The sequence below is a fragment of the Lepidochelys kempii genome, chromosome 5, assembly GCF_965140285.1.
Source record: "Lepidochelys kempii isolate rLepKem1 chromosome 5, rLepKem1.hap1, whole genome shotgun sequence".
NCBI lineage: Eukaryota > Metazoa > Chordata > Testudines > Cheloniidae > Lepidochelys > Lepidochelys kempii.
Window position 1 is genome coordinate 104,071,007 of NC_136384.1, and position 20,566 is coordinate 104,091,572.

The 20,566-nt window shown below is 40.9% G+C and overlaps 1 protein-coding gene across 3 annotated transcripts in view; it reads right to left on the reverse strand.

The window, feature by feature from the left end:
• Nucleotides 1–20,566, reverse strand: part of BRD10 (bromodomain containing 10) — a 108,616-nt gene that overhangs the window by 40,771 nt on the left and 47,279 nt on the right. For all 3 annotated transcript variants that reach the window (XM_073345281.2, XM_073345280.2, XM_073345283.2), the window contains one exon: nt 3,919–3,995. In XM_073345281.2, the coding sequence (XP_073201382.2) occupies nt 3,919–3,995 (77 nt within the window). The remainder of the gene's footprint in view (nt 1–3,918; nt 3,996–20,566) is intronic.

Below are 20,566 nucleotides of genomic sequence, written 5' to 3' on the forward strand. Positions count from 1 at the left end.
GCTGTATACCTATATTTCAGATACGTTTGCTCCTGTGGTAACACTCACAAGGTATTTATCCTGCACGTCTTGAAGGGACTATACAAGTTAAATGGCTCATCAAGGAACACTTAACTCACAAGGGACCATGGAAGAAGCCCATCCACACCTGATGTACTTCTAACTAGAGTACCAGTAATGGCTTCTGCTATGACTGAGCGACAACATGCATGGATATGTGACTTGCCCTTGTGACTCCAAACACCATCTTGTTACCTGTAATGTTCCACAGTGAGAACAATGGGTTTCCCTTCAATTGCCAAAAGCTATAAAAGGTCCTGGAAATATCTCCATTTTGCATCTTTCCGGCTCAATCCTCTGAACTATGAACTTATGCTAATGGGAGCATTCTAACCAAAGGACTGAGGACCTTCCAATGATTTGGAAGCAACCAGAGACTTAACAAGCCAGCAGTTTATTCCATCACTGCTACAAGACTGATCCAAGGACTTGGCAATTATAGTGTGTATTTGATTTATTTAACCAATTTTAACTCTCACCTCTCTTTCTTTCTTTCTTATAAATAAATCTTTAGATTTTAGATACTAAAGGATTGGCAACAGCGTGAGTATTGGGTATGATCTGAGTATGTGGCTGGTCCTTTGGGATCAGAAGAACCCTTTTGTTTGATTAAATGGGTTTTAAATAATGATTCATCTTTAAGTCTAGGGTCTGGGTGTTGAATCCAAGACTGGAATGCTTAAAGAGACTGCTTTTTTGACTTATTGTTAGCCAGTGTGGTGACCCAGAAATTTACTTTTGTTGCTGGTTTATTATATCGTATGGGAGAATAACCAGCAGTTTTGGGGGGGTGTCTGCCCTATTTCTCAGCAGTTTGTCCTGAATTTGGTATTTTCAGTTGTGACCCACGGAGGCACGGTGACAATGACCTCTGCCCAGCTAGGGTTGCCAGGCATCTGGTTTCCGACCGGAAGGCCCAGTCGAAAAGGAACACTGGTGGCTCCAGTTAGCACTGCTGACTGGGCTGCTAAAAGTCTGGTTAGTGGCGCGGCGGGGCTAAGGCAGGCTCTCTGGCTCCACGCAGCTCCCGGAAGTAGCTGGCATATCTGGCTCCTAGGTGCAGGGGTGGTCGTGGGGGCTCCGTACACTGCCCCCACCCTGAGCTCTGGCTCTACAGCTGTGGGGGCAGCATCTGTGGGCGCAGGCAGCATGAAGAGCCCCCTGGCTCCTCTGCCTAGGAACCAGAGCCTGGGACATACCGGCCACTTCCAGGAGCTGTGCAGAGCTGGTCCTATGTTCTTAAAATAAAAAATATTTTACACAAAAAATTGTGTAATGGAAGGTGAACATATTTTATTTACATGAGAAAACAATGTCTCCTTCCTGTTTAAGCAATTTAACTATTGTAATTTCTCTGAAACAAAATTATTCAAGCACAATTTTTATTAGAGTAATTATGAATTTAGGACTCTTGCTCTAAAAGTTGTTGAAAAAAAATGGGACATGCAATATCTAACTTTGAATCTCATGATTTATGGCATGTCAAATTTGCTTTATCAGATCTTAATATTCAGAATTCATAAAAGCTTGACTTCTATTTATATGCACTATTATGAGAAAACAGCTGAATGCATTCCCCTGCCTACTCTGCTCTTGAAGCTTTTAATTTTTTTTTTTAAATCAGCCCTGAGCTCAAATCTTATAAAACAAGTACTGTAACAATCCAGAGCAAATCTTTTCAGGCAAATTAAAAACTTCGTTTATTTCAAACTAATGATAAGATTTATCACTTACACTGTTAAGAAAAATTGAGTTGGCAAATCATTACAGATGAGGATTTATGGTCGCTGACTTGAAAGTGTCTTTATGTTCTGTTCTTCATTCTTTTAAATTATACTTACATGTCTGGCAGTAAATTTTATGAAATCTGTGATTTCATACTCACTTTGGTATTAAAACTATGAACAGAGAGCAGTGAAACTGGGAAACATTTTCTCATGTTGTTCCTCCTCATGGTATTCCCTCCAACTTGATGTTAGAATTATGCTTGAAATATTTACCAATATGTATTTGTAATGTATAGTTTGGGTACTTGTTTGTATTTTGGGCAGGTTGTGGCTTTTACAAGGTATGAATAATAATTTGCTCAGCCACTGAGATTCTTTTTAAAGCATCTCCCCAATAAGATCTATCCTGATGAAATAAAGTTCAATAAATAATACTGTAATTCCTATGTCCACATTATGATTTTGTACAGCTTGAAGTGTTTCTATATTGCCAGATATGTCTCACGTATATAAAGCAACTTCTGAAAAAAATTCTGAACTTTATGTATTTATTTTACAATAGGTCTATGTGCAAGGATAACAATACTCTTATGATTATCAAAGTGCCTCACTTTGCATATTTCATACCCTTAAAACAGGCTTGCAGAGCCTCACTTAATTAAAAAAGACTACCACTATATTAATGAAATGCTATAAATATTTCTTAAGTACATATTTAGAGTACAGGGCACCAGGAGAGCATTATAAAGGCACACTTTACCCTGCCATATCCAAAAACTTTAGCAGTATTTCCACTATACCTCCTTTCATATGTACATATTCTTGGACAGGACTCCTCTTTTTCAGCCCTGCCTGCATACTGGTATTAAAAAAAGATTTCCTAGTAAGGTTGTACTGCCATTATTGACAGGTCATAACTTAGTTAAAATAGTTTTAAAACTCATTGGGCTCCACATTATCTGGAAGACATTTTAGATAACTTATGTCTTGTCTACACTGGAATCAAAACTTGACTAGCTGAAACAGTTTTTTAAAAACAATAGCGCAGGCAGGGCCTTATTAATATTTAATTGTGAATTAATATACATGTGAATAATGTGCCAAGAAAATATAATTTTTGTGGCATACTTGACATACTCCCCCCCCGGACTTTTATCAGTACCCTTTCCTCCTCCATAATCTAACACTTCTACAGATGCTAGTTGCAATTCTAGTACCTAATACTAGGAACATAACAAAAATGTTTAGATATAGGTAGTGATCTAGCATCTAGGGTTAGTTACTAGGCATTACCATTTAGAAATTCTATCTGTGACCCCTTCTGGGACACTGCATCTTCACAGAAGAAATGGTTCTATTTGTGGGTTTTCCAGAATGATTATAACTTACGTAAGGCCTTAGTGCTAAGAATACTACTGATGCCTTTCTTTAGGTAAGAGATATAAAAGAGTAAAAAGACAGTCTTGTAGTTACAGGAGCACTCCAATCCAAGTGAACATGCATACATAAATCATGATTTATAACAGAAATGCTGAAAGACTTTAGCTGTAGTAGCACAAGAAAACAACACTATTATAGTTAGCATTCTCTTTGAGCTCTCCAGTCTAAAGTTCATGTACAGATAAGAGTTAAAACTTAAAAAAAAAAAAAAGATTTCACAAGTCTGGCTTTTTTCAGACTCAGAGTAAATCAAGCAAGGTCTCCCTTATACAAGGATATGCAGTGTCACACAACATGTAAAAATGCAACTAATTATACCCATGGAAACTACAGGTTTGTTAATATGTACACAGTATTACCTGTTACATGAATCACTATTAGTTTTTCAAAGCATGTTCTGTATTTTTTCCTTGACAATCTTACTTAAGTATCTCTCGGCAACGCTATGTAAGGCTGTACATAATTAAATATATATGAAAACATTTACTGCTACAAAAAGCAGCACACACATTTGAGAATTCTATCAGATTAATTCTTTGGATCTGCTTGTCTGTGGTGGGAAGAAAATAAGAGAGTCACTCCTCATTAATTGCAAGCATAACTTCTAGAGTCACAGCAAATTGCAGTAGGAGATACATGCTCTAAAGACATTTAGATTTCAAGTACATAGAACAAAAATTGAGACATTTACCTGAAATTCTGGCACCGTAGGCTTTGTGACACCTTTCCTCTTCTTTGTAATTGCTTTTTTAGATATGGATTTTTTTCCTTGTAAGATTAAAAGAGAAAAGCTTCATAATGCTGTTTATTGCACTTCATTAAATAAAACCAAATTACATACAACCTTGAAAGTTAAATTATAACTAACAGATGGCTGATGGTGAGTCATGTAAACATAATGAATCAGAACCAGACTCAGCAAAAGCAAACATTAAACTAGAAGTACTTGTGTGCGGGGCAGCCTTATTTCAACAATGAACAAAACCACTATAAACGCCAACACACACCAAATGAAAATTAAGGTATTACTGCAAGAACATTAGTAAACTATGAAAGAAACATTCACACTACCATTGTGAAGGGGGCGGGGGGAATCCATAATTTAAACCAGAAACAAATCAAAAAACAAAACAAAAAAAAACTTACCTACAAAAACTCTTCTCTGATGTTAGTATCCCACATTGATCCACACACTATGCCTGGGGCCCTGGCATGTGATATTAAGTGTGCTCTCAGAGCACAAGCAATTTCTAGAAATCACCTCATGGATACACTGGAGTTACCATACCAGAAGAGACCACTGCTTAGTCTAGTCTAGCAACCTGTACCTGGCAGCAGCCAAAACCTAATCTTGCTTTAGAATAAGGCAAACACATTCCCCACAATGCATTTCCTGCCCAACTGCACAATGTAATGATATGGAAGAAAAATTCCTATTCAACTTTAAAGGCAATCAGTTTACCCTTGAAATATCAGGGATAATATTCCTTGTAACCTCTCAATCTAACAAAATAGCTATAAATGTTACATGTGGGCAAGATACTCAGGGATAAATTTCTTTATTTCTACAATCACATACAACTGTACATATTTAACATCTCTGACCTCTTCATTTGCACTCTAACCATTAACCCATCTCTGCCAAGACTACTATTACTATTCCAAACCTCAGAGTAATTTCAAAAAGCTGCAAATGAACAAAAATAACCAAATAATTTAAAAACAACCTACCACATAAAGTTCCCTTTTCCCCCCTCTAGTATGGATCAGGTAAAAAATTACCAAATTCTTCTCATTGACTTGCCTGGAGTAAGTGTTTCGGGTTTTATTATGAGGTGATTAAAATTTCATTACCCATATTTTGGTCCATATTTTTCCAAATTTGGTTTGATAAATTTTAATTACTATTTTAGTGTGCAATATGCTTTGTAGTACAAATACAAAGATATGGCTCCTGTTACGATGTATCCAGAACAGCATAGAAAATAATAGTGAAAATATTATTTATATATATCAATGATAAATTGTCACCTGGAATACTCTGTTAGGGAATATTCTGTTCTCATCACATTATTTCAAAAAAGATATAGAAGAAACAGAAGTGGTCTAGAGATGGGAGACAAAAATAATTGTGGATGTGGAAAGATTTCCATCTGAGAAGAAGCTGAAAACTGCTGGGATATTATAATTTAAAAAGAACATGAATAAAAGAGGACATGACAGACGAACACAGAATAATTAATAGTATAAACAAAGACTAAGCACTCCTACTTGCTATAGCAACATATGAACAAGGGGACATTCAATTAAATTGAAAGGTGACAAATTACACAACTATTAAAAGGAAATCCTTTTTTTCAAAACACATAAAGAATACGTGGAATTCATTGTCACAATGTCTCATCGTGGCCAACTGCTTAATAGGATTCAAAAACAGATTACACATTTATATGGATAATGTGAACATCCACAGTTACATAAAAATTATATATATTTTAATATGAGGGATTTATAAACCTTGTGGAATCACAGAAACGTAACACCAGAGATACCTCAAGAGGTCATTTAATCCAGTCCCCTGCACTTAGGCAGGACTAAGTATTATCTAGACCATCCCTGTTAGTCTAACTTCTTCTTAAAAACCTCCAATGACAGCCACTCCACAAACTCCCTAGGTAATTTGTTCCAGTGTTTAACTACCCTTACAGCTAAGAAGTTGTTCCTAATGTCTAACATAAATCTCCCTTGATAAAATTTAAACACATTACTTCTTGTCCTGTCCTCAATGGATAAGGAAAATAATTTATTATCTTCCTGACAACCTTTTATGTAACTGAAGACTGTTATCATGTCCCCGTCAGTCTTTTCTTCTCCAGACTAAATAAATCCAATTTATAAATCTTTCCTCATCGGTCATGTTTTCTAGATCTTTAATTAATTTTGTTGCATTCCTGTGGACTTTCTCCAATTTGTCCACATCTTTCCCAAAGTGTGGTGCCCAAAACTGAACACATTACTCCAGTTGAGGCCTTATCAGTGCTGAGTAGAGTGGAAGAATTATTTCTTGTGTCTTGCTTACAAGACTCCTGCTAATACATCCCAGAATGATGTTTGCTTTTTTTGCAACATTATTACATTGTTAACTCAGATTTAGTTTGTGATCCACTATAATCCCCAGATCCTCCTCTGTAGTACTTGTTTCTAGGTAATCATTTCCCATTTTGTATTTGTGCAACTGATTATTCCTTCTTAAGCAGAGTACTCTTCATTTGTCCTTACTGAATTTTATCCTATTTATTTATGTCCAGATCATTTGAATTCTAATCCTATCCTCCAAAGTGCTTGCAACCTCTCCAAGCTTGTATTGTCCACAGACTTCCATAGAGTATTCTCTATGCCATTATCCCTATTTATGAAGATATCTAGAACTGGACAGAGGACAAATCCCTGTGGGACCCTATAATGGGTCCCCCCCCAGGGTGCCACCTGGAACTGGTGTACCACTGAGCCCCCTGACCCACCAGCCTGGGCTCCCTCTCACAAGGTACTGCTATGACAAGCTGCCAAGTCCTCCAGCCTGCACTTTCACCAGCATACATACAGATAGGGACACACCCAGCTGCAGCTGGGGCTCTCTGCAGGCTCTCTGACCAGCCCCTGCATAGGAAGGCCACAGCTAAGGCAACTCCCAGCTCCCAGGCACGCATCCCCTCTTGAGTATAAACCCAAAATTATACCGTCTTGTGTTGCACGGGGAACTGTACAGCTTAAACTCATAAAGTTTGCCCCCTCCCTCAATGTGGAGAGGAATATGCAACAGCATTTGCCTCTTGAGCTAAGATTCCCATATACTTCACTCCAACTCACTGGTTAGATAAAGCAAAAACAAGTTTATTAACTACAAAAGATATAAGTGATTACAAGGTATAGCAAACAGATAAGGAGATTACACAGCAAATAAAAAATGCAAACTAATCTTAATATACTAAATAGATTGGATACGAATTAGCAGATTCTCGCCCTAAGAGATGATACAAGCAGGCTGCAGATTCTTTAGGGGGCAAGCTGCACTTGCTTTACAGCTTGAAATCCCCAGGTGTTTCATTCACAGGCTACAAATCCCTTTAGCTTCGGCCCAGCACTTCCCCAAGTTCAGTTGTTCCACAAGGGTTTCCAGGAGTCTTCTTCTGTGGGGAGTGAAGAACCCCAGATGATATCACTCCTTGCCTTATATAGCTTTTGCATATGGCAGGAACCCTTTGTTTCAAAGCTTGGTTCCCAGACCAGTCTGGGGAAAAATACTAACATCCCAAGATGGAGTCTAGCATCATGTGGTCTGATCACATGTCCTTGTAGATTCATAGCAGCCATTATTCACAGGCTGTTTGGAGTGTTCTCAGGAAGGCTTATGTGGGAGATAAGCTTCTTAATGGCCCATTGCCATGAATAGGCCCTTCCCCACCCACTATCTACACCAGTGGTTCCCAAACTTGTTCCACGGCTTGTGCAGGGAAAGCCCCTGCCGGGCTGGTTTGTTTACCTGCCGCGTCCACAGGTTCAGCCAATCACAGCTCCCACTGGCCGCGGTTCACTGCTCCAGGCCAATGGGGGATGCTGAAAGCGGCGGCCAGTATGTCCCTCGGCCCGCGCCACTTCCAGCAGCTCCCATTGACCTGGAGCAGCACACCACAGCCAGTGGAAGCCGCGATCGGCCAAACAGGGGCTTTCCAAACAGCGGCAGGTAAACAAACTGGCCCGGCCCAGCAGGGGCTTTCCCTGCACAAGCCGTGGAACAAGTTTGGGAACCACGGATCTAGCCTGAAAGCATCTTGTGTACTGGATATTACTCGGGTTTAACGACATTTGAAATACAGATACATAGTCAATATGCATAACTTTTCCAATGACACTTCACATGACTTCTCTTGCATAAAATCAGGGTGGATAAAAATCAATGATCTTTTATATTTAAATTGGATTTTTTTTGATAAAATGCTTTTTGAGGAAAAAACCTATCTAAAGAGAGTTTTAATTAAGATACATTATAGCTCAAAGATATCTCATCATGGAATAGGGATTATAAATTCTAATTCTATAGTCTGAGACAATATATTCATGAAATGTTTAAGAAAAGTTTTGTAAATGAGTTCCAATAGTTCATGGATTAATTTTACAGCATTCCAGGGGCTTCTGTATAGATTATTTAGGTTAATCTTTCTATCTACCCAATGGGACTCAGAGCTCAGTCTAGAAGATACCATCAGAGATGCTTAGTTTTGCAGTTCTCAAACTGTAGATTTGTGTCTCCAGAGATAACATGCTTGTTAACAGCAAAAATGTTTTAAATAAATAAATAAATATAGAGAGGTGACAAATAACAGACCTCAACCCTACTGTCCCTCTGCAAATTTGTGTACACACAGTCAATCCCTTACCTCTCTCTAAAAGTGTAAAGTTTCAAAAAGTTCAATGAATAGAAGATTGTTGGGGGTGGAATACATGTGGACAAGGAGAAGAAGTCTGCACATAAATGTGAGAAGCGAAGGACAGGTAGTAGAAACAAAAGTGAAACTGTTTGAGCAGCATATTCCAGAAATCTTGAGGTCCTTCTGAGTGTAGCCTTCATTGATTTGAGATCTACTTACTATACCTTCTCTCACTAGAAGGGAAAACCTATAATGGCAGTAGGCTGTAAAGAGACCCAGTTTGGGAATATTTTAATGAAGTTCCTCTACCTGTGGGTAAGACAGGCATGCATGCAAAATGCAAACAGTGCAACAAAGAAATGCAAGGCCTGGCTCCCCAAACGAAACAATATCATGAGAAGTGTTCCTTCTCAGGAGGAAGCTGCGTTGAAGATGATTCATAGATACTAAGGTCAGAAGGGACCATTATGATCATCTAGTTCAACCTCCTGCACAACACAGGCCACAGAATCTCACCCACCCACTCCTGCAAAAAACCTCTCACCTATGTCTGAGCTACTGAAGTCCTCAAATCGTGGTTTAAAGGCTTCAAGGAGCAGAGAATCCTCCAGCAAGTGACCTGTGCCCCATGCTACAGAGGAAGGCGAAAATCTGCCCTGGAGGAAAATTCCTTCCTGACCCCAAATATGGCAATCAGCTAAACCCTGAGCATATGGGCAAGATTCACCAGCCAGATACCCAGGAAAGAATTTTCTGTAGTAACTCAGATCCCACTCCATCTAATATCCCATCACAGGCCATTGGGCCTATTTACCATGAATATTTAAAGATCAATTAATTGCCAAAATCATGTTATCCCAACAGACCATCTCCTCCATAAACTTATCGAGTTTAATCTTAAAGCCAGATAGGTCTTTTGCCCCCACTGCTTCCCTTGGAAGGCTATTCCAAAACTTCATTCCTCTGATGGTTAGAAACCTTCATCTAATTTCTAGTCTAAATTTCCTGGTGGCCAGTTTATATCCATTTGTTCTTGTGTCCACATTGGTACTGAGCTTAAATAATTCCTCTCCCTCTCCGGTATTTATCCCTCTGATATATTTATATAGAGCAATCATATCTCCCCTCAACCTTCTTTTAGTTAGGCTAAACAAGCCAAGTCCTTGAGTCTCCTTTCATAAGACAAGTTTTCCATTGCTCGGATCATCCTAGTAGCCCTTCTCTGTACCTGTTCCAGTTTGAATTCATCCTTCTTAACCATGGGAGATCAGAACTGCACACAGTATTCCAGATGAGGTCTCACCAGTGCCTTGTATAATGGTACTAAAACCTCCTTATCTCTACTGGAAGATGATGAAAGGAACGTGTCTGAACATACAGGATCTTCAGGTTGGTAAACTTTTTTATTTCATGCTTCTTTATTAAGGACTGCCTGTATTCCTTCTGGACTATTCTTGAATTCTCATGTTTGAGCAAAAAATATAGTTGGTACTATCTTTTTAGATGCAGTTGTGATAAAAAATGAAGAGAAGATCTTCCTTTTACAATTTCACCTTTAAAGTAGTATTGAATGTCAGTGAATGCAATGAGTAATACTAAATGAGCAGTATGGTAACAATAATTAAATAACTGCATTGACTTATTTTGTTTAGGAGAATCCAACCTCAATATACAGGATTCTAAAGACTATCCACCTTCAAGATCACCATAATTTTCTATAGTTTCAGAGTTATCTGCCAATGATAGCGTTTCAGTCACATCATGTATGTCATATAGCCACAGTATATCACCTGTAGCAAAAAGAAAAAAAAAATCATCATCCAGAAACAACCATAGATAAGTTTGCTATAAGAACCAGCAGATTACAAAACGAGGTAATTGATGAAAAAATTGCCTGGCTTGTTTATGCAACAATCTCTCCTTTCCGTATGATTGAGAACCCACACTTCATTAATTTGGTTCAGTCATTAAGACCAGGATACAGTTCACCCAACAGAGCAGATGTTGCAGGCAAATTGCTGGATAAAGTGCATGAAAGAGAAATTGAGCAGTGTGCAAAAGGTCTAGAGGGTAAAATTGTTAACCTGAGTCTTGATGGGGGTAGCAATGTCCACAATGATCCTGTTGTATGTGCTTGTGTGACAACAGAAGAAGGGAATGTCTTCCTTACAGAAACAATTGATACATCAGGAAATGCACAAACAGCAGAATACTTGCAAGTAGTAGCAGTAAAAGCCATAACAAACTGTGAAAAAATATTCAAATGTCTAGTATGCAGCTTGGTCACAGACAATGCTGCAAATGTATTCAAGACGAGAAGAAATTTAGAAGAAAATGAAAAGTCCCAAGCTACAAGTCCCAACATACAGTTGCAGTGCTCATTTGATGCACCTCCTAACCAAAGACTTCAGTGTTCCAGAAATAAAGGCTAATGTTGCTGAAATTTCAAAATACTTCCATAACAACCACTTTGCAGCAACTGCTCTGAAAAAAGTGGGAGAAACCAAGCTAACACTCCCACAAGACGTGTGATGGAACTCAGTAGTGGACTGTTTTGAGAACTATATCAAGAACTGGCCTAATCTGATGACAGTTTGTGAACAAAATCGTGAAAAAATAGATGGAACGGTCACAGCCAAAGTTCTCAACATTGGGCGTAAGAGAAATGTTGAACACATGCTGAGTACCCTGAAGCCTAGTTCTGTAACCTTGAATAAAATGCAGGGAAATAGCTGTTTTATTGCTGACACTGTTGAAATTTGGAAGGAACTCAGTGAGATCTTAAAAAGAGAAATATGCAATGACAAAGTTAAATTACAAGCATTAAAAAACTGAATGGGACAAGCACTATCAGCAGCTCATTTTCTTACAATGATTCTCAATACTCGGTACCAGGGTCAAACCTTAACTGCTGAAGAAGAGGAGTGGACTATGACATGGATATCCAGCAACCATCCCTCCATAATGGCAACTATAATGAACTTCTGAACTAAGGGTGAACCATTCAAGAAATATATGTTTGCGGATGATGTTTTAAAGAAAGTCACACCAGTGAACTGGTGGAAGTCACTTAAGCACTTGGATTCAGAGACTGCTGAAGTGACAATCTCACTTTTAACAGCAGTAGCTTCTTCTGCTGGTGTAGAAAGAATATTTTCTTCCTTTGGGCTAATTCATTCCAAATTGAGAAATCGCTTGGGACCTGAAAAAGCAGGAAAGCTTGTTTTTCTTTTCCAGATTATGAACGAACAGGAAAATGAAGGTGAAGACGACCGAGTTAGCTGCAGAAGCCAATATTTTAAGTTTCTCATGTTGACCTGGCTGACATAGTTGATTTCTGTTGTTTTTTTTTAAAATATTTCATTTAACTATTTTAGTTAAAAACAATTTTAACAAAAACAAACCTGATTTTAAAAAACTTGAATGTTTAACTAAATTCAGGTTTCAGGGCAGCAGCCTGTTAGTCTGTATCTGCAAAAAGAAAAGGAGTACTTGTGGCACCTTAGAGACTAACAAATTTATTTAAGCATAAGCTTTCGTGAGCTACAGCTCACGTAGCTCACGAAAGCTTATGCTCAAATAAATTTGTTAGTCTCTAAGGTGCCATAAGTACTCCTTTTCTTTTAACTAAATTTAAAATGTTGAATATTTGTTTTGTTCAAATATTATGTTTGCTGTTGAAGAAAAAAATCCAGAATACGTAATATTGTTGTTTTAGTTAAATAAAACAATTTAAATGTCTGTCTGGTGATGTTCTCCTCCAAATACACTATAGCAAGAAAATCCTCCAAATATTAATGATTAACCTGTTGAACTGGAGATAGTTCACCTCCCAATGATTTCACAAATATCTGCTTCAATTACCTTTGGGAAATGAAGTAACCAAATAATCTTTCATTTTCTGATATAGCGTAAAACTAATCTGAAAAGTTTTCAAAATAAATCACTTTAAAAGTGTACAGTGTGTACCTTCTAAAAATGAAACCTATATCTATCTCTGAGTTGTGAAGAATATGTATTAAGGTTAAAACAACCAACAAGAATGCACTTTTATGTAGAAATCCATGATTAAATCGAGTCTTCCTGATTAGATTTAAATCAATTTGATTTAAATCAAATCGACCCTGCATAAAATGCATCATAATTATGTCATAATCATATCATATCTTCACTGTGAAGAATATGGGGTGCAATGTCACAGACCCCACCCATTATTGCCTTCCACCTTGACTGTGAACCACTAACAACTACTCTGAGTATGGTTTTCCAACCAGTTGTTCACCCACCTTATAATAACTTTGTCTAAGCTATATTTCCCTAGTTCACTTATGAGAAAGTCATGTGAGACAGTATCAAAAGCCTTACTAAAGTCAAGATTTATCACATCTACTGCTTTCCCCTCCTCACCAGCCCTTGCCATCCACAAGGCTTGTTGCCCTGTCAAGGAAGGATATTAGGGTAGTCTGACATGATTTATTCTTGACAGATCCATATAGAATGTTACTTATAACTTATATCTTCTAGGTGCTTACAAACTGATTGACTGATTATTTGCTCAATTATCTTTCAGGGTACCGAAGTTAAGCTGATTGGTCTATAATTCCCTGGGTTGTCTTATTTGCCTTTTTATAAACAGGTACAATATTTGCTCTCTTCCTGTCCTATGGGATCTCTCCTGTCCTCCACAAGTTCTCAACAATAATCACTAATGGCTCAGAGCTCTCATCACACTGTTAAGTATTCTAGGATGTATTTTGTCAATCCCTACTGACTTGAAAACATATAAATTGTCTTAGGCTATGGCTACACTACAGCCTATGTCAGCATAACTTATGTCGCTCGGGGGTGAATAAACCACTCCCCGGAGCAACAGAAATTACACCGATATAACCACTCGTGTGCACAGTACTATGTCAGCAGAAATGCTTCTCCCACCAACATAGCTTCTGCCACTGGCTTAGGTGGGGGTTTTTTTAATGCCGATGGGAGAGCTCTCTCCAGTCGGAATAGAGCATCTTCACCGGACGTGCTGCAGTAGCATCAGGACAGCTGCGTTGCTGCAGCACTGTATGTACTGACATGGCCTAATTAATTCTTAACTTAGTCTTCCCTATTTTAGCCTCAGATCCTACCCCGTTTACACTCATGTTCACGATGGTAGTCATCTGATCACTGCTCACCTTTTTAGTGAAAACTGAAAGAAAAAAAAGGCATTTAATACTTCAGCCATTGCTACATAGTCTGTCATTATCTTTCCTTCCTCATTGAGTAATGGGCCTACCCTATCTTTGATCTTCCTCTTGCTTCTAATGTATTTGTAAAATGTTTTCTTGTTACTCTTTATGTCCTCAGCTAGTTTAGTCTCATTTTGTGCCTTAGCCTCTCTAATTTTGTCCCTACATGCTTGTGTTGTTTTTTTTTATAGTCACCTTTCATAATTTGGCGTAGTTTCCACTTTTTGTATGACTCTTTTTTTTTTTTTTTTTTTTTTTTTTTGAGTTTCCAGTCATTGAAGATCTCCTGGTGAAGCCAGGGTGGTCTCTTACTGTACTTTCTGTCTTTCCTATGCATTGGAATACTTTGCTCTTGTGCCCTTAATAATGTCTATTTAAAACACTGCCAACTCTCCTGAACTCTTTTTTCCCTTAAACTTGCTTCCCATGGGATCTTACCTATCAATTCTCTGAGTTTGCTAAAGTCTGCCTTCCTGAAATCCATCGCCTTTATTGTGCTGTTTTTCCTCCTGCCATTCCTTAGAATTATGAACATTATCATTTCACAATCACCTTCACCCACACTGCCTTCCACCTTCAAATTCTCAACTAATTCCTCATTTGTCAGAATGAAATCTAGAACATCCTTTCCCCTAGCCACTTTCTCCAATTGCTGTAATAAAAAGTTGTCTCCAATGCATTCCAAGAGCTTGTTTGATAATCTGTGCCTTGCAGTATTATTTTCCCAATAGATATATGGGTAGTTAAGTCCCCCATCACCATCGAGTCCCGTGCTTTGGATGATTTTGTTAGTTGTTTAAAAAAAGCCTCATCCATCTCCTCTTCTGGTTAGATGGTCTATAGGAGACCCTTACTCAACATCACCCTTGTTTTTTACCCCTTTCATCCTTACCTAGAGACTTTCAGCACCTCTGCCTCCCACTTCTATCCGAACCTCAGAGCAAACATATACATCTTTGATATATAAGCAAACAGTTCCTCCTTTTTTTCCCTGCCTGCCCTTCCTGAATAAGCTGTACCCTTCTATACCAATATTCCAGTCATATAAACTATCCCACCAAGTCTATGTGATGCCAGTTATGTAATACTTGTGATTATTCGCTAGTCTCTCTAGTTCTTCCTGTTCTTGCATTGGTATACAGACATATAAGATGTTCATTAGATCTGCCCTCTATATTCTCTCATCTCTCTTTTGTCCCTGCTGTGATTGCCCATGTTGCTCCCAGATTCCGATCCTTCACCTAGGTCTCCATGGGCTCCTGTCTCCTGCTCCTGTCAAACCTAGTTTAAAGCCCACCTCACTAGGTTATCCAGTCTATATCCAAAGATACTCTTCCCCTTCCTTGATAGGTGGACCCATCTCTGCTTAACAGTCCTTCTTGAAACAGCATCCAAAATTGAAAAAGCCAAAGCCCTCATGGTGACACCACCTGCACAGCCTATGCATGCACCTCTAGATGTGCCTGTCTCTGCCTGAGACCTTACCCTTAGCCGGAAGGATCAATGAGAACTCCACCTGCGCTCCCAACTCCTTCATCCTCATTCCCAAAGCCCTGTAGGCACTTCTGAGTGGCTCAGGATCATATCTTGCATTATCATTAGTACCCACATGGATGAGCACCATGGAGTAATAGTCAGAGGGCTAGAAGATCCTCAGCAATCCTTCTGTAATGTTTTGGATATGGGCCCTGGCAGCAGCATACCTCCCAGAATGCCATGTCAGGCCAGCAGATGGATGCCTCTGTTCCACTTAGAAGGGATTCATCAAACCTTGCCTTTGTTTCCTCTTGGGAGCAGTGGCTGCAATCCCCCCAGCCTTGGGGGGTACACAGCTTCTTCTCCTCCACCTTCAGGAAGAATTCCTTATCCCTTATTGTCAGGGCAGCATCCTGTCTCTATGGACGGAAGGTTGGGAGCAGAGTAGAGCACTGTCTGCTGCCAGAAGTAACCAGCAGCCTGCTTCCTCAACCTTTGAAGGAGCCATTTCCTCCTCCAGCTGAATTGCTTCCTCAACCTTGGAGGACTCTGCATGCATATTTTCAATGAATTCCTCATGTGCACAGATGCTCCTCAACCTAGCCACTTCCTCCTGTAGCTCTCCCATCTCCTTCCTGAGAGATTCTACCATTAGGCGCCTCTCACTCTGGTGGTCTCCCCAACCTGGTTATCTATATGACAAGGAAATGCAGGCTATGGATGCTCTGGGCAGAAGCATCCTCGGTCGGGTTCTGTGTCTGCCTGTGCTGGTGGAGTAGCCAGGAGCAGTGTTGGCATTGGCAACGTGGCCTTTCCAAACCATGGTGATTTTATTCTTTCTCCCTCCTACCAATGCCCTCGCAAACTCCCCTGTTCGCTAGTTCCCATAGTCTCTCTCTTCTAGGTCAGCCCTGTCCCCTCTAACACACAGGGGAAAGGTGATCAAGGATTAAAGGACAGGAGGCTAGAGACTTGCTAGTGCACTCTCATCTAGCAGGCTTCTGGCCCCCACTCCCACACAGCTCTCAAACACACAATCCACAACAGACCATGTAACCATACTATAAACTTTAAGCAAGTCAAAAGAAAAACGAAACAGACAAACTCACCCAAGAATTAGTCCTCTCTCCTTTTTCACCAGGGATTCTCCCTCATGCTTCTGGATATCTGGATATATGCTAACCAATAACTGATAGAGGAAAATTCTTCCTGACAAGTTTAATGAGCCGTTTATTATGTAATTGCCCACTGTACAGTTTCTTGCACCTTCCTCAGTAGCAACCAATAATGGCCACTGTCAGAGACAGGATACTGGACTAAACAGACCACTGGTGTGATCTATTAAAGCTATTCCTAGATCTGAAATTGCACATGCTGAATTTATAGCTACGTTTTAGGAGTCTTACATTACCAAAAGTAGAACTTTGGCTGGCTCCTCACCCACCCACCCACAGATATGAAGAGGAGACATTTTCAAAAGCATAAAGGGCACACAACTCCCACTGAAAATCAGTAGTTAGCATGTTCTCATCAGGAAATTTCTGGGACCAGAAGGGTTTCCCTCAAATTTTTATAAAAATATAGACATTTTAAAAAACCCTAAATATTCTGGATATTCTCCCATAGAATGAAGATAGCACTTCTCTTATTTATCTTTCAAAAACATAATCCAAGCCTGGGCTGTAGAGTATAGCAGCCCATTTTACTGATTAACATAAAGCCCAATCCTCTGAAATGATGCAACTTGAATTCTGCATACATTATCTAATATACTTAGAAAAAACAGTATTGAAGAATGAAAGATACGCTAACCAAAAGCACAAGGAGATTTCTGATATACTGGCACTGAGCTAAAAAGGCTTAGCACCCTGCTGTACCCCTTTCCCTTGACATGGAAGGACTGAATAACATGTTCTGGGGTTTCTGAACTATTAAATGGGTTACTCCTCATGTTTCTTTTAAATTAAAACATGTCATGTATGTTCTCTCTTTATTTTATATTTTAGCAGCTATACAACTGGTTGCTAAAATCTAGATATATGTACATTGAAGGAGTGACTTTTGGCAATTTGCAAAGATTATGCTATAGTTCCCAAACCATAATATTTCAATCTTATGTGTTATAGAAATAATTGAAGATTACTCTAATTTTGAATCCAAAAAAACTGATTTGCTGATATTCAACCCAATGCTGTGTAGGGCTTGCCTTCAAGCCATTGTTGCAATGTGACCGCTCTTGGCAATCTGACAAAATTAAAAATCTGGACATTACGATCACTGATGAATAGAGTAACACTGTGAAAGAGAACTTCCTACCTTATTTGATAAGGGCATAAAGCGATAAGAAAGATATGTTTTTATGAGAGAAGCACACAAATACTATTAAAGTGAATAAAAAGACTTAAAAAAAAATCTACCAAATTAACATGTTGCCTTGTCAATCTCTGAATCAATCTCTAAAAAGGAAGATAGGTTGTTTATTCATTTCTTTATGGGGTGGAAAGAGATCCTGGATGGCCCTTAACGACATCAACCTCTTCTATCTCTAGGTGACTTTAACCTACTTGAGCCTAATCCCAGGCTCTCTATTACCTTTAATCTGAGGCTACCCATGAAATGCCAAGTGAACTAAACCAAACCACTCTAAGATTAAGTCTGTCAAATCCAGTTTCCCTTCAGTACATTTTTACCTGAAATCCATACTAAAAGATCCAACTTTATCATGCACACTTGTAGAAGACTAAGGGTTTCAGCTATAACTACTAAATTTTATGTAAAACTCCCTTTTACTTTAATCCACGTTTGTTTCAGAAAAAAATATCTTCTAGAGTGGGGGTTCTCAACCTTTTTCTTTGTGAGGTTCCCTCCCAAACATACTATAAAAACTCCATGACCCACCTGTGCCACCAAAAGTGTTTTTCTGAATATAAAAGCCAAGGCCAACATCAGGGGGTAGCAAGCAGGGCAATTGTCCAGGACCCCACAAAACTCAGTTGCTCAGGCTTCAGCTTCATGCCCAAGAGGGGAGGCAGGACTCCAAGGGCTTCAGCTCTAAGTCCCAGTGAGTCTAACCATGGCCCTGCTTGGCGGACCCCCTAAAACCTGTTCATGGCTTCCCGGGGGCCGCGGACCCCCAGTTGAGAATAGCTGTTCTAAAGAGCATTGTTTGCTTCAATCACTTAGACACTGGATGATATAAATACAGGGGTTGGAGAAAAAACAGGAGCTAGAATTTACTTTGAGAAACTGACCTAAAAAATCCCTTAGAAACTGATTAGAATAATATCACTGATAGTAAAGTATCAAAGGAAATGCTCTTCTATCTAAAGCTATTCAATATTCTATAAGATTTACTGAACCCACACTTCAGTACAAAACGAGGGATTATTACCCAAAGACAAATGTTTGGGATGTGGTTAATTATAGGTGGGGCTGGCAGCATCACCTATTGCTAAGGTTGTCCAATACTTCCCATTACCAGACTCTGTTTTCAATTGCTTATAAAACTTTGTTCAACTTTAACCACTTGAGCTGAGGCAGTGGGTTTGGAGCGGAAGGGGGTGAGGGCTCCGGCTGGGGGTACAGGCTTTGGGGTAGGGCCAAAAATGAGGGGTTCAGGGTGCAGGAGATGGCTCCGGGTTGGGGCAGGAGGTTGGGGTAGGGGTGTAAGAGCTCTGGCTGGGGGTGCAGACTCTGGGGTGGGGCTGGGGATGAGGGGTTTGGAGCGTAGGAGGGTGCTCTGGGCTGGGATCGGGGTTCGATGGGCGGGAGAGGGGATCAGGGCTGGGGCAGGGAAGTGGGGGGGTGAGAGCTCCGGCTGGGGGTGTGGGCTCTGGAATGGGGATGAGGGGTTTGGAGTACAGGAGGGTTCTCCAGGCTGGGACTGAGGGGTTTGGAGGACAGAAGGTGGATTAGTGCTGGGGCAGGGGGAGAGGCACGGGAGGTGGTACAGGCTCCAGGCAGCACTTACCTGAGGCAGCTCCTGGAAGCAGCAGCATGTCCCCCCACCCAGCTCCTATGCGGAGGGGCGGCCAGGCGTCTCTGTGCGCTGCCCGGTCCGCAGGTGTCGCCCTGCAGCTCCCATTGGCGATGGGTTCCCAGCCAATGGGAGCTGCGGAACTGGCACTTAGGGTGGGGGCAGAGCACGGAGCCCCCTGGTTGCCCCTACACCTAGGAGCAGGACGGGAGGACATGCTGCTGCTTCCAGGAGCCATGCAGCGCCAAGGCAGGCAGGGAGCCTGCCTTAGCCCCGCTGCACCGCCGACCGGACTTTAAAGGCCCCGTCAGCAGTGCTGACCGGAGCCTCCAGGGTCCTTTTTGACCAGGTGTTCTAATCAAAAACCGGACACCTGCCAACCCTACTGCTACAGCGCTGTACGTACAGCTCTATCCCTAGTTAATGTCCGAGAAGCACTTAGATACATTTTGTTTTCAGCTAACACGGGCCAGCCACAGGTATTTAATTGCAGTACAGACATATCCTAATGTATCTACAGAAACCTCATAACTCAGAGGTGGGCAAACTTTTTGGCCTGAGGGTCACATCTGGGTATGGAAATTGTATGGCGGGCCATGAATGCTCATGAGATTGGGTTAGGGTGTTGGAGGGGGTACGGGCTCTGGGGTGGGGTCAGAAATGAGGAGTTCAGGATGCGAGAGGGGACTCTGGGCTGGGACAGGAGGTTGGGTTGCAGGGGGGGAGGTGAGGGCTCTGGCTGGAGGTGCGGGCTCTGGGGTGGGGCTGGGGGTGCAGGAGGGTGCTCCAGGCTGGGACCACGGAGTTAGGAGGGCGGAAGGGGGACCACGCAGGGGCAGGGGGTTGCATATGGAAGGGGGTTGGGAGGCAGGCTCCAGGTGGCGCTTACCTCAAGCAGCTCCCGGAAGCAGCAGCATGTCCCCTCTCTGGCTCCTATGTGGAATCACAGCCAGGCAGCTCTGCACACTGTCCCATATGCAGGCGCCACCACTGCAGCTCCCACTGGCCGTGGTTCCTGGCCAACGGGAGCTGTAGGGGCAGTGCTTGGGGCAGGGGCAGTGTGCATAGCCCCCTGGCTGCCCCTATGCGTAGGAACCGGAGCGGGGACATGCCGCTGCTTCTGGGAGCTGTGCGGAGCCATGGCACATGTAGGGTGGGGCAAGCCTCTAATACTATGTGACAGCCTTGCAATTGTGCTGTCAGAGCCAAGATGTTTAATTTGCAAAT